Source organism: Benincasa hispida, chromosome 12 (assembly GCF_009727055.1).
Source record: "Benincasa hispida cultivar B227 chromosome 12, ASM972705v1, whole genome shotgun sequence".
Lineage (NCBI taxonomy): Eukaryota > Viridiplantae > Streptophyta > Magnoliopsida > Cucurbitales > Cucurbitaceae > Benincasa > Benincasa hispida.
The window spans coordinates 79,621,097-79,636,297 of record NC_052360.1 but is presented as its reverse complement, the minus strand read 5'-3'; the positions used below and the strand labels follow the sequence as shown (position 1 = coordinate 79,636,297).

General features: G+C 37.4%; 1 protein-coding gene across 2 annotated transcripts in view; it reads left to right on the top strand.

Annotated features, from left to right (window-relative positions):
* The first annotated feature begins 458 nt into the window (after nt 1-458).
* Nucleotides 459-15,201, top strand: part of LOC120067141 (dol-P-Man:Man(7)GlcNAc(2)-PP-Dol alpha-1,6-mannosyltransferase) — a 34,888-nt gene continuing 20,145 nt past the window's right edge. The window contains exons 1-6 of one of the 2 annotated variants that reach the window (XM_039018583.1): nt 459-629; nt 777-818; nt 935-980; nt 1,097-1,183; nt 1,684-1,739; nt 5,047-5,164. In XM_039018583.1, the coding sequence (XP_038874511.1) occupies nt 507-629; nt 777-818; nt 935-980; nt 1,097-1,183; nt 1,684-1,739; nt 5,047-5,164 (472 nt within the window). In that variant the 5' untranslated portion in view covers nt 459-506. Of the gene's footprint in view, nt 630-766; nt 819-934; nt 981-1,096; nt 1,184-1,683; nt 1,740-5,046; nt 5,165-15,201 lie in introns of both variants that reach the window. The other variant, XM_039018584.1, reaches the window with a different exon arrangement.

Below are 15,201 nucleotides of genomic sequence, written 5' to 3'. Positions count from 1 at the left end.
TTTGTTCGTTCCGAGTTTGTCCACGTGTCGATTCATCCCATGTCGTTCGTGTCGTCTTCTGCTTACCCACATTATCCGTCTTCCGCCTACAATTCACACTGTCGAAAGGAGAAAAGAGAGGGAGGAGAAAGAAATGACCTTAAAACATAATGAGAAAGGATATATGCCTGAGAGAGACCAAACATGGGAGAGAGAACATGCCTGGGGAAAAAGAATAATATATATATATATATTAGATGGGGGCTGCCAATAGATTTTTTTTATAAAAAAAATGAAGTGGCGTAATATAGGCCTATTTTAAGGCATTTTAAGTAGAAACTCCAATTCCCCTAAATAAAATGGAATGAAAGAAAGCCCATCGTATATAACAAGCTCGGCCCAGCTAGAAACTAAAAGCCCAGCCCATGTAAGTCCACAATCTCAAGCTTCTTCCTTCTAAGTCTTCTAATTCTCTTCCTAACACATTCCTCTGTTCTGCGAGTTTACGAAGTTCAGCTCCTTCAACAATGGCTCCCAAATCTTCAAAATTCCTCGAGCGCTTCCGCTACGATCTGCTCTTGGGATCCATAGTCGCATTTTATGCCTTTATGGTGCCTTACACAAAAGTTGAAGAGAGCTTCAACGTTCAGGTTCACTAACTTCACTCAACCAAGAATTTCACTTCATGTTTATCCCGAATGATGATAATTTGATGTAGCGTATCCATAGTTTAGTGTTTTAATCAGTTATGATGATCAAGGACATTGATGGAGCTTAATAATTGTAGTAATTTTCAGGCAATGCACGATATTCTATATCATCGGCAGCATATCGACAATGTAAGGAGTGTAGAGTTTTTCATTTTTTTTCTCTGGGTAGACCATGCTCGAAATGGTTTATATTGGAGTTTCTAACGAAATATTTGAATTTTATGTATCTTTTTTAAAAACCTCAGTATGATCACTTGGAGTTCCCCGGAGTGGTTCCTCGCACTTTTATTGGTAATCTTCATTTCAGCTTATTAATATGTGGACTGTTTCTTATTCATTGTCATTTACTATGTGATCTGGTACATTGATATTTTTCATGATCCTATTTAGTAATTCTGGTTTTATAGGTGCACTTTTTGTATCATTGCTAGCATCTCCATTTGTACTGGTCATAAACTTGGTGCACTTGCCCAAAATATATGGGCTTTTAGCAGGTAACAAATCACTTTTTGATTTAGGGGCTTACACAGGCTTTCCATTTTTAAACTGATGTAACTTCCACATGTTATCTGTCTCTGGGCTGTTTTGTAATGGTAAAAGCTTATTTACTTCTGATAAGTTCGGTCATGATTCGAGTGACGTGCAGAAAAAATCAATAAGCTCTTTTGACTTATTCCCCTTCAATTGTGTTAGAGATTTGTTTTTATGAAATGACTGAATATTTGCTTATTGATTTCTGATAAGTTTGGTTTCTTATCCAAAAAAAAAAAAAAAAGAAAAAGGGTCATGATTCCTACTCCTTGATTTGATGTGATTTTAAGAGGCTTGTTGGTGATGAATCCTGTACACCAAATGGTATTTCTGTGTACTAGTAGAAGCAACCTCACAAATTATGTTCCTTGTGTGCATATTCTTTGTTATTTATTATTTATTTATTTTGTATTTTATGTGTTTTATGTAAGTGAACTCACGTATTGTAATTTTCTCTGTGCAGTTCGCATAGTATTAGGCTGTGTTGTACTGTCAACGTTACGTTTCTTCCGTATTCAGGTAGGCTACCATTTGTTTGCTCTAACTCTTATCTAACATCAATTTTATATTTTTTATGGGTATGGTTAGTCATCTTGTCCTTGAAGCTAAATTGAATACATGATTTTGAACAATTTCGATAGAAGCTTTTGATTATTGGATCACATGCTGGTACTTTTGCACCATCTTAGTTCATATCAACAAATTTTCCTTAGTAAATATACTAAAAATCTAGAGCTCAACTGCAGTCAAGTAATCTATTTATTTCTATTGTTGAGAGGAGTGTGTGTGTGTGTGTGTGTATGAAACCATGGTTTCTGAAACATCGAAAATAAAACATTGCTGCAATCCATTTCAGATAAGCACTTCAACAAACAAAAGAAATTTAATACAGGTGACTCTTCGATGGACTATTTAGTTTTTGGTATATGATGTTTGATAGAACTTCGGTTGACAATATATGGAAAACAATTAAATGAACATATACTGTGGGAAGCAAAAGACATTCACTGATATGTTTACTTAGGTTTTGTGCATCATCAAGAAAGTTCGACCTTGGTAGCTGTTACCCTTGGGAAAATCTGGTGGGTTTGAGCTAAGCCAGGTCCTCAACAAGTTCCTCAGCATTTAATATTAGTTAAGTATTTAAGCTAGCAAGAGTATGTGATGTCAACAAAACTAACTTGAAATCTTAAATATTTGGATCAAATTGGAGGTGTGAAAGGACCAAGAATTGAGAACAAGTTTCCTTTCAGTATTATCAGTCTGTCTGGCATCTCCTTTTCCTTTATGATTTTTGTATACATCTTTTTAGCATTTATATGGAATATCTGTGTGTATGCATCTATCAGCTGCCTTCCTTTGGTCGTGTGCCAATGCTTGGTTTTGCTCTCGTTCTACTGAAAGGAACAAGATCTCTATTTCTAGCTCTTTGAAACATACTTATTTAATTTCACTAAAGAAATTAATTGAAGAAAAACCATTTCGTGGGTGGTAGAAATTCTGACAGCCAATTTAGGTATGACAAAATCATTTCTTAAAGATACCTAATTAAGCATAGTGGAGCCCGTGACAGTGGACTGTATGAAGGGTTTTGAGTTGGCAAAGACAAGGTGCACTTGTCAATTTTGCAATTCGTGGATGATACTCTTCTCTTTTGCAAGTATGACGAAGCCACGTTAGATATTCTTATTTAAACAATAGGTTTATTTGAATGGTGTTCCGGACAGCAAACTAATTGGGAGAAGTCAGCACTTTATGGAGTTAATATTGATGAGGATTTTTTGATCTCTACTTCTAATAGGCTAAATTGTAAAGCCGGCAGGTTGCCTTTCACTTATCTCGGCCTACCTCTTGGTGGATACTCGAAACAACACTCTTTTTGGCAGCCTATTATTGATAAGATCCATCGTAAACTCGATAGATGGAAAAGGTATAACTTGTCCAGAAGAGGTCGTTTAACTCTATGTAATGTGGTTTTGGCCAATCTTCCGACTTACTACATGTCCTTATTTCTAATGCCTTGCTTGGTGATTTATGAATTAGAGAGAATTTTACGTAATTTTTTTTGGGAAGGCCATAAAGGCAGCAAGCTGAATCATTTGGTAAAATGAGAGTTAGCTTCCAAATCTCTAATTGATGGAGGACTTGGGATTGGTAATCTGAAAAACAGAAATACAGCTCTGTTGTTTAAATGGAATTGGAGGTTTCTAAAGGAACAGGACTTCTTATGGTGCAAAGTTGTTAAAAGTATTCACGGAGTTGACCCACATTTTTAGCACACATCAAGCAAATGTGGTTTAAGCTTGAGAAGTCCTTGGATCAGCATCTCAAGAACATGGAGTGAACTAGGATCCCTTGCTAAGTTTAAGCTAGGCAATAGAAGGAATATTTTCTTTTGGACAGATTTATGGTGTACAGAAATACATTTTAAAGACTGTTTTCCTAAGCTGTTCCGAATAGCTTCTGCTCCAAAAGGCAGTGTCAATGATCATTGGGACCCGATTATTGTTTCTTGGAACCTCTCACTTCGAAGGCAACTAAAGGAAGAGGAGATCATTGAAGTTCAACAACTGCTAAGCAAGATTGAGGGTAGCAAAATTTCACATTTACAGGATTGCAGATTGTGGTCTTTGGATGCCAGGAAGGTACACGGTTAAATCTTTGTCAAAATATTAGATTGCTTCTTCTCCAATTGATAAAGCATGTTATAAAGCTCTTTGGAAATTAAAGTCCTAAAAGAATTAATATTTTGGTGTGGATTCTTCTATATGGTTCCCTCAATTGCTCATCCACAATGCAACACAAGCTACAGAACAAACTTATTTCACCCTCAATATGTCCTCTTTGCTTAGCTAATGGGGAAGAAATGCAGCACCTGTTTTTTTTAATTGTTCCTTCTCAAGTAATTGTTGGTGGAAATTATTTTCTTGCTTCAGTGTGCAATGGGTTTTTGGGAATTCAGTTAAGGACTACATTCTTCATTTGTTGGTTGGCCCTTCTCTTGCCTATAGAGTTTAGATATTATGGGCAAATGTTGTTAAAGCTTTGGTTTGAACATAACCAGAGAGTTTTTCATGATAAATTTATAGATTGGCCATACAGATGGGGATCAACCCAACTACTAGCTTCTACTTGGAGTTCACAATCCAAGTATTTTGAAGATTATTCTATCCACGATATTTGTCTTAATTGGAATGCATTTTTATTATCTATGTAATCAAGACAAGTATTTAGTTTGTTCGTAATCTCTGAATTATGGTATCTCATATTGGAAATGTTGAGTGTGCTATGGGGGTGTTAACATAGTTGAGATGTCCGGGTGCACCTACTGATCCTCAGTTTTCAATTTTCAGTTCTTGTTTGCTTTTTTTTCATATTTTGTCTCATTGTAATTGAGCTATTGCTCTTTTCAGTTTCGTTTCCATTTTTTTTTAAAAAAAAAACCTAATTAAGCATAGTGTCAGTGGGTCACATAGTAGCTTTCATTCTAATAATGTGTAGTGCAGTGTTATTTATTAGTTTTCATCTTTTGTGGGTTTTTCTTTTTTATATGTCTATGTATTCTTTCGTTTTTTTCCAATCACAGTCAACTTTTTCTTCTATATATACATATATATTGAAGAGAGAAAGAGAGGGACTACACGTGGTAGCTTTCATTTCTGAATCAGCTTAGAAGATATTTTCACTATAGGCGTTGTATGCTGTGGAATCTGCTTATTATTGAAAATGATCATAAATTTCAAATTTTAATACATGTACTGATATTTCCATTTGATATTTGACTTTGATGTTCTATTCTATTCTAAGTTGCTGATTGTTTGAACAGATTCAGAACAAATTTGGACATCAAGTGGAAGCTTTTTATATAATACTCACCGCAATCCAGTTTCATATGCTGTTCTATGCTACCCGGCCTCTTCCTAATATCTTAGCTCTTTGTGCAGGTTGTTTCTCCAAGCTTTTTAGTTTATCGTTTATTCATTTTTCTCACTTCAATCTATGCAGAGTTTTTATTAAAAAATGGAAGAAGAAAACACAAGATTTTCCGTGGAAAACCCTATTTTAGGGAGAAAAAACCACGATCGAAAGACGCTTTTTATTATTCTCAACTTACATACATACAAGATGACAGAGATGTAAATAGGCTCTAGAAAGTCCTAATACAAAAATGGAAAAAATTAGGGCAAAGTAAAAGGACTAAAATGCCCTTGGGGCTAAACACATAACAACCCCTTATTTTTAACATTCCCCCTCAAGTTGGGACGTAGATGTCAATTGAACCCAACTTGCTAACACAAGAATCAAAACTTTGCCTAAGTAATCCTTTGGTGAGAATATCAGCAACTTGTTGACTAGAAGGGAGGTAAGAAATACAAATACTGCCACTATCCAGTTTTTCTTTGATAAAGTGTCTATCGATCTCCACATGTTTTGTTCTATCATGCTGCACAGGATTATTGGCTATGCTTATAGCCGCTTTGTTATCACAATAGAGCTTCATAGGTAGATCATGGTCTAGGTGAAGATCAGACAAAATTTTCTTCAACCTGATTTCTTCACATATTCCCGACTCATAGCTCTGTATTCTGCTTCAGCACTACTTCTAGCAACAACACCTTACTTCTTACTTCTCCAAGTAACAAGATTACCCCACACAAACGTATAGTACCCAGAGGTAGATTTTCTGTCTATAACAGATCTTACCCAATCAGATCGGTGTAAGCCTCAATGCATTTTTTATCAGTTTTCCTGAACATAAAACTTTTACCTGGAGTTGTTTTCAAGTATCTCAGAATCCGATTCATAGCTTCCATATGACCCTCGTAGGGTGCCTGCATAAACTGACTAACCATACTGACAACATAGGATATATCTGGTCTAGTGTGACATAAGTAAATCAATTTTTCCCATTAGACGTTGATATCTTTCTTTATCAACAGAATCTCCCAGCTTAGCATTGAATTCCACAGGGGTGTCGATAGGCCTACATTCAGTCATACCTGTTTCTTTTAACAAGTCAAGGGTGTATTTCCATTGAGAGACAGAAATCCCTTCTCTTGATCTCGCTACCTCCATTCCAAGGAAGTACCTTAGACTTCCAAGGTCCTTAATCTCAAATTCGTCAACCATTTTTTTTAAGTCTAATAATCTTAGCAACATCATCTCCTGATAAAACAATATCATCTACATACATGATGCGTTCGTAACATGCGATGAAATGAGTAAGATCTATAAGGTTATAACGCCTTGTTTTATCTGGTAGAACCCAAGTGCAAATTCAACCAAGAGTCCTGGTAAGTCCAGGGTCGAACTCAGGGATTACTTGTAAATGTGCGGTGAAACTAAAAATACGATCTTAATGCAAATCAAAATGTTCAAACAAGGGGTTGATTGGAGATGTTATTCTAATTCTAAACTCTATGCGATGAAAATTGTGCCCAAGTGAAACAGGGTGGATTATGGTTGTTGGTGATAGATATGCGATGATAGGGTTGAATTTTCACTAACACTTCCTAAGCAGCTAAATGGATTATGCGTTCAAGCGATGCACTCAATATTACGATCATCACTTCTCAATGTATCTGGCCACATTATCTTATCTCTAAGATGCATGTGATGAGTGCAATGTGCAAAAGATATACTTATTTCTAAGGAACATCTTCTCTTGTTTTATGAGTTCCAAATCTAAATTCTTTCAAACTCAGATTAAATTTACTTAGAACAATCTTTCAATTTATTCAAGTAACACATATAAGCATACATAAAAGAAGTTGATCACATGATTCTCTTGTTGCTTAGTAGTGTTCGCTACATACTTCTTAACCCATTAGACAATTTAGTTACGCATGATAGTGATGGATAAGATAAACAAAGGATAGAATGAATATGTATTCATATTATAAAGTTTGAATTTGTCAAAGTCAAAATTACAATGCAAACACACTTTAAGAGAAAGAAAGGGATAGAGAATCAAGTCGTGGTGTGCAATGTCTTGCTCCCTCCGGCTCTACTAGCGACTGCTTCACTCAGATTTTCGAACAATGGTATCCCTCTTCTTCTTCCACAGGAATCCTAAATTCTCGCTAAGGTATTTCTATGGCTGAATGGGAAGGTTTTTTAGCATAGTTTTCTTCTTAGAATTTCTCTCGTCTCTATATATATCTCTTCTGCATGGTGGTTGCATGGGTATTTATAGGCGTCTGATGATGTTTTTTCTTTTCTCTTACTCATGATTGTGCTGATGGGGCGCATTAAATTCCATACCCTGATGCACTGTCTGCAATGCGTCAAAAGTTCATTGAATCTTCAACAAAGTTCTCTTGTCGGCCACCAACTCAATCTGTGATTTGACTTCCACCGCCCATGTCATGCTTCATCGCCATAGCTAGTTATGCGATCATATGTTTGCCTAGTCGCGCTAGCGAGTTTTCTGCATAAAGATAGCAATATCAGCCCGTAATTCAGATATATAATATGCTGAAATTGTATGATCACATACTTCGATTTTTGTATGAATTCTTTGGTACAAGTGTCATAATTTCATACCTTTTTCTTATTCTTTTAAATGAAAGAGATACAATAACTTGTATTTCTACAAGTTATCAATACACAATTAAAACAACACCCTGATTCTGATCTTTTTGTGAACAAGATGTGATCAGAGTGCCCCTGAGTAAAACCTTGGGACTTAACAAAGGTAGTAAGCCTATCAAACCAAGCTCTCAGATACTGTTTCAAACCATACAAAAACTTCTTGAGTTTACGAACTTGATGGTCAAATTGAGCTTCAAAACTAGGACTCATACAAACCTCTTCTTCTAATTCACCATTCAGAGAAGCATTTCTTACATCAAGTTGATGGAGAGGCTAGTCTTTGTTAACTGCCACAGAAAGTAGGACTCGAATTGTATTTAGCTTTGCTACAGGAGAGAAAGTTTCTGAGTAGTCCCATATGTCTGTGTAAACCCTTAGCTACCAATCTGGCCTTGTATCTGTCAAGGGTTCTATCAGACTTATACTTTATAGTGAACACCCATTTGCACCCAACAGTTTTATGCCCTTTAGGAAGAGCCACACGATCCCACATATTATTTTTTTTCAAAAGTCCTCATTTCTTCCATGATCGCAGCCTTCCATTCGGGAACTTTCTTGGCCATATGTATGTTGCTTGGTATTGTTATTGTATCCAGGTTAGTAGTGAATACCCTAAACTCAGAAGACAAATTACTATAAGACAGAAAGCTATACATGAGATACTTAGTGTAGAACTCGGTGCCCTTTCTCAAAGCAATGGGCATATCAAGAGAGGCATCGTAACTCCCTGTTTTACCTGACTTCTCATCAGTAAGAGGACGGTGGTCACCCTCAGTTACCTGAGGCAAAGCTTCACCCTCCTGTGTTTCTCCTAATGACTCATCACTGCCTGCAACTCTGTCATTCTTTGAAACTATCATATCAGTTTAGTCACTCTCAACCATACTACACATATCACCCTCAGCACATACATCGGTATTATCAGGAATAGGAGTACCTTGAGCTAGTGCTAGTTTCGATTCATAGACCGGAGCCTATGGAGCAACAGGTAACATTATTTCCTTTATGAGATTCTTCCTATAGTACATTATCCATGAGACTTGTTTAGTAGGTAGGTAGGTATCATTTGTACCCAACATAGGTTTGGGAAGAAGATCAGTACGAATCGAAGATGTGGACCAGTTAGTCTCTTCACTAGTATTCTCCCCCCTGAAGATGACTAATAGGGGAGAAAGGTTTATCCTCAAGGAACGTTACATCCATAGAAACAAAGTACTTAAGTGAACATGGATGGAAACACTTATAACCTCGTTGGTGAAGAGGATACCCAACAAAGACAGATTTCTGAACACGAGGGGTAAATTTAATGCAATTAGAACCATGACTATGGACAAAGGCAATGCATTCAAACACCCAAAGAGGAACATCAGGAATAAGATGCATTGCTGGGTATGACTCTATAAAGTATTCAAGAGGGGTTTGGAATTGGAGAACACGGAAAGACATCCGATTGATAAGATGGGCTGCAGTTAGAACGTCTTCTCATAAGTAAGAAAGGAAAGAAGTAGACAGCATGAGAGACCGTGCAACCTCCATAAGGTGACGATTTTCCGTTCAGCCACCCCATTCTGTTGAGGGGTATAAGCATGGGAGCTTTGATGGACAATTCCTTTAGAAGTCAGAAACTCATGAAGGGAGTTGTTAAAGAACTCACGACCATTATCACTACGAAGGATGACAATTTTAGTGTTAAACTGAGTCTCCACTGTAGTATAAAATTCTTGGAATATCAATGGTACTTCCGATTTATCAGTGAGAAGAAACACCCATGTAAGACGAGTGTGATCATCAATAACGTTTCCTGGAAGAAGTAGTGATGTTTGAGGGACCTCAAACATCACTAACATCACTATGGATAAGAGTAAATGGCTGGGAAGGTTAGTAGGGTTGAGATGGAAAGGCGACCTGATGTTGTTTTGCACGAATACACACGTCACAAGACAAAGAGGGGATATCAACATTATGAAATAAATGGGGAAATAAATACTTCATATATTGAAAATTTGGTGACCAAGATGAAAGTGCCATAACATATAATCTTTTACAAAAGTCGAAAAACAAGAAGATAACAAACTAGTCCTATAACTATTCCTAGAGGAAGCATCATCATTAAGGAAATAGAGTCCTCCCTTATCGTGCCGGGCAGTGTCAATTGTCGTCTTCGAGCTCAAGTCCTGAAAGAAAACATCATCAGGTGAGAAAGCAACTTAACAGTTCAGATCTCTAGTTATCTTACTAATAGATAGTAAATCAAGATATTGTAGGGACATGCAACACATTTTGTAAAGTTAAACCCTTAAAAAGAGAAAGATGATCCCTTCCCGCAATAGAAGCAAAAGGCCCATCTGCAATCTGAATTTTCTCATCACTAGCGCTTGGAAAATATAAGAGAAAAAGATCAAACGAGCTAGTTAAATGATCCGTAGCTCCTGAATCTAGTATCCACGATTTCTTACCATTGATACTGAGGAAACTTAAGGACTAAGAAGTGCCTGATTGGACAATAGCATCGACCCCAATAGCACCTGGGTCATTCTGGTTATTCACCTGAGATTGAGACTGTGAAGCACCACTCGTAGAATCATTCACAAGTGCTCGACCATGGTCTGACTTGTCGTTTGGAGGACGACGTCTGCCATTCAGAGGTCTACCATATAACTTCCAGCACTGATTCTTTGTATGCCAAGGTTTCTTGCAATGTTCACAAACTGGAGGTGGTTTTCCATTCTTCTTGTCACCATCAAACCTAGATGCTTTTGCACTAAACACAATAGAATCAATAGTAGAAACAATAGGGTTGTTCATAGCACTCGATCTATCTTCCTATAAACGAACCTCAGAGCATACTTCTATAAGAGAAGGTATCAGTCTCTGTCCCAGTATTCGACTGCACACTGCATCAAACTTAGAATTCAGACCAGCAAGAAAGTCATAAATGTGATCAACTTCCTCAATTTTTGAATACTAAACTCCACCACATGGACAATCCCAGACAATTTCACGACATAGATCCATTTCCTGCCAGATTAAAGACAGTTTATTGAAATAAGAAGTAACAGTTATTGTTCCCTGTTTACACTAAACCCATTTACGCAAAGTGTACAAACGAGACGCATTCTGCCTCTTAGAATACAATTTCTATACTGCATCCCAGATATCCCGAGCAGTTGCAGCATACCGTAAGAGTTTTCCTATCTGTGGTTCCATACTGTTAACTAACAAAGATCGAATCAAGGAGTCTTACCCTTTCCAAATACGTTCTTGAGGATCTTCTGGTCTAGGTCTTGGTATCTCACCAGTTAGATACCCAAACTTGTGACGCCCCTTGAGGGCCACCTTGGACTGAGACCAAGAAAAATAATTCTGACCATTTAGCTTCTCCCCTGTAATGAAACCTGCAAAGTTTCCCATAGATCCAGACAAAACATGTGTTGTAGGTAAAGTAGGAAAGGCGGTTACCGGATTCTCTGAATACATCGGTAGACCGGAAGAAAAATCCAAATTGACGGGATTCGATTGGAGGTTTGTGATTGCTCCAAGTGCTGCCCTAAGCGCAACAATCTGTTGTTGAAGGTTAGCTAATTGTTGTTGGACCACAATTGGAGATAGACCCATTGAACCCGAAGCACCATGGCTGGCCGTCACATGGTGAGGGAGGCTCGGACGTGGCTACACGTGATTGGGCGTGGTTGGTTGCTGTCCACTGTGGTAGGGTGACGACTCACCGTTTCAAACGTGAATTTCCGACTGTCTATGTTGGCACTACTCAGGTGGCTGACGCTAGGGAGGCCGGCGGTGGGGAAGGTACAAGGAGGTGGCAGAATTGGCATTGGGCTGAGGTGAATCGACTCGAGATAGCAGTCGACGGTAGCTTGAACCGTGGTAGAGGTAGCGGTGGCGGCAGCGACGACATGGGCGACGTTAGTGACAGTAGTGGCGGCAGCACTCGTTTTGGCAGTCTGGCCTTGTATTTTTGCAACAGTGGCAAATGTTTTCTGATAATCAATTTCATATGTCTGAGTGAATCCTTTAGTTACCAGTCGGGCCTTGTATCTTTCAACACTACCATCAGCACGACACTTTATGGTAAACACTCATTTACACCTCACTGGTTTCTTATTCTTAGGTAATTCTACTATTTCTCAAGTTCCATTTTATTTTAGAGCATTCATCTTCTTCATAACTGCTAATTTCCAATTTGGATCATCTAAAGCCTCATGTATATTCTTTGGGACAAACAAGTCATCAATCTTGGATGTGAAAGGCCTATGACTATTTGACAATTTTTTATATGACATAAAGTTTGCAATAGGATATTTGGTACAACCTCGAATACCTTTTCTAAGGGCAATGGGAACATTGAGATCAGACACTACTGGAAAAGTACTTTTAGTAGTTGAAGGAGTAGGAAAAGAAGAAAAATTACTAGTTTCAGTCGTCGAGGTCTCAGATTGGTCTTGTGATGGACCAACTATCCTGTCTTGGTTCCCTTGATTGAATTTTCTTCTAGTATAAACTCAAATTCAAACACTTGATCAATAGGATCATTTTGTAGTATTTCTCTCCCTGATTGAGAAGTTTCTATACTTGGCATCATAGAACTAGTAACATCTGAACAATTAGGACTGGAAAAAGGAATACAAACATCCCAAAAATTTTCTTCCAAATTTGGTTTCTCCCCTTGAAGAGAATTTTGGGGAAAATAGGGTTGATTTTCTAGAAAACAACACATCCATGCTCACGATCAGAGGATCAAAACATTTATAACATTTTTTATTTGAAGAGTAACCCACAAAAATGCATTTAACAACTCTATGATCAAGTTTGGACCGAAATTGATCAGGTATGTGAACATAAGTAGTATACCCAAAAACTTTGAGGGATAATTCAAAAATATATGTGGGATATTAGAAATTCTTTTTTAAGGCAATAGGTAGTTGTGAGAATTGCTTCCCCCCATAGATATTTTGGAACTTGCTTAGAAAACTGTTGAATACAGAACTTTTCTTATGTTTCTTATGATAATTTTACAAGAGGGAGCATCCCTTATATATACACCTATGATAGCTAATTAAGGAAAACATTATAACAGTAAAAAAATGTACATATGGAAAGAATAAACGTAAACCCAAATTACAGGGAATAAAATCATATGTATAAGGTAAGAGGTGATTTCCCATATTCAACACTCCCCCTCAAGCTGGGCAATATATGTTGATTAAGTCCAACTTGATTTTTAAGTCTTCAAACATATTCTTGGAAAGGGCCTTTGTTAGTATGTCAGCAATTTGCCTCTTGGTAGGTATGTAGTTGAGTGAGATGCTTTTGTTTTCAATTTTTTCTTTAATAAAGTGCCAATCAATGCATGTTTTATGCGATCATGATGGACTGGGTCTTTGGCGATACTGATAGTAGCTTGATTATCACAGTGTACCTCCATTAGTTCTTCTGATTTGATTTTAAGTTCAGATAGAATGCTTTTGAACCACATTCCTTCACATATTCCTCGAGCTAGAGCTCTTAGTTCTACTTCGGCACTGCTTCTGGATACTACAGATTGTTTCTTGCTTCGCCAGGTGACTAAATTTCTCCAAACAAAGGTGCAATATCCGAAAGTTGACCTTCTGTCTATTTTTGAGCTTGCCTAATCGGCATTTGTGAAGATTTCAATGTTTCTTCTCTTAGATTTCTTGAAGTATAATCCCTCTCCTGGAGTTCCTTTCAAGTACCTGAGTATTCTGTATACAGCTTGCATATTGTTTCTGTTGGACTGTTCATAAATTGACTTACAAAGCTAACTATAAAATAGATATCAGGTCTTGTGTGAGTTAGGTAAATCAATTTTCCAACTAGCCTTTGATACTGATCTTTGTTAACCAGTTTGTGGTTGTTTTCTTTGATTATGTGATTGTTAGTGTCAATTGGAGTATTAGCAGGCTTGCATCCAAGCATTCCAGTTTTCTTTAACAGGTCAAGGACATATTTTCTTTGAGAAATGCTCAAGCCTATTTTTGAGTGGGTTACTTCCATTCCTAGGAAGTATTTAAGGTTGCCTAAGTCCTTTACTTCGAATTCCTTGGCTAAGAGAAGTTTTAGATTTCTTATTTCTTTTTCATAGTCTCCAGTAAGGATAATGTCATCTACATAGACAATGATAATTACTATTTTACTTGTGCAAGAATGTTTGACGAAGAGAGTATGGTCAGATTGACATTGTGAGTACCCATTTTCCTTTACCACTCTTGAGAATTTATCAAACCACGCCCTAGGGGTTTGTTTTAGGCCATATAGGGATTTTTTGAGTTTGCATACCTTATTTATAGTTTAAGTAGATTCTACACCGGCCGGTATATTCATATACACTTCTTCTAAGTCTCCATTAAGGAAGGCATTCTTTATGTCTAATTGGTGAAGAATCCAATCATTATTCACAGCTAGGGAAAACAGGACACGAATAGTATTTAATTTTGCTACTGGGGCAAATGTTTCTTGATAGTCAATGCCATAGGACTGGGTGAATCCTTTGGCGACTAGTCTAGCTTTGAACCTATCTATTTCTCCATTAGCTTTGTACTTGATGGTGAAGAGCCATTTGCATCCTACTGTTTTCTTTCTTGGAGGTAGGTCTATTATTTCCCATGTGTGGTTCTTTTCCAAGGCCTTTATTTCGTCTAATACAGCTTGCTTCCAATTAATGTCATTGAAGGCTTCATAGACATTGTTCGGAATGTAAACTTGGGATAGTGTGGTTGTGAATGCTTTAAACTTGGGAGAGAGGTTTTTGTAGGATAGGTAGTTTTGGATGGGATGCATCATACAGGTTCTTACCCCTTTCCGTTTTGCAATAGGAAGATCAATGCCTTCATTAAGTGTTCAGCTGTGGAATTGGAGACATGATTTTCCTGTATTTCGGTTGGGTTTTGATTGAGTACTGGTGCATGTTCAAGGGTATTCTTCCTTCTAGCATAGACTATAGGGTCTTTCCTACTTTCTGGTGGGCCTTGATTGGGAATATCTATTTCATGTATATAAGGAACATATGGAGCACTCTCTTCAAAGAGATCTAGTTTTTGGGTTTCTTATCTTTCTAGAAGTTTTCCGTTTTCTATGAGGGTGGAAGGTTCAATAATGTCTTGCCTTTTGAAGTAAGGTTGGGCTTCAAAGAAGGTTACATCCATGGATGTATAGAACCTTTTTGTAGTTGGTGAGTAGCATTTGTATCCCTTTTGGCTTGGAGCATAACCGAGAAAGATGCATTTTATTGCCTTAGGATCTAACTTACTCCTATTGGGTCTATGATCTTGGACAAAGACTGTGCAACCAAATATTTTTAAAGGGACTTGCTTGAGGCTTAAAGCATTTAGTGTAGAGACCGAGGTTTCCTTAG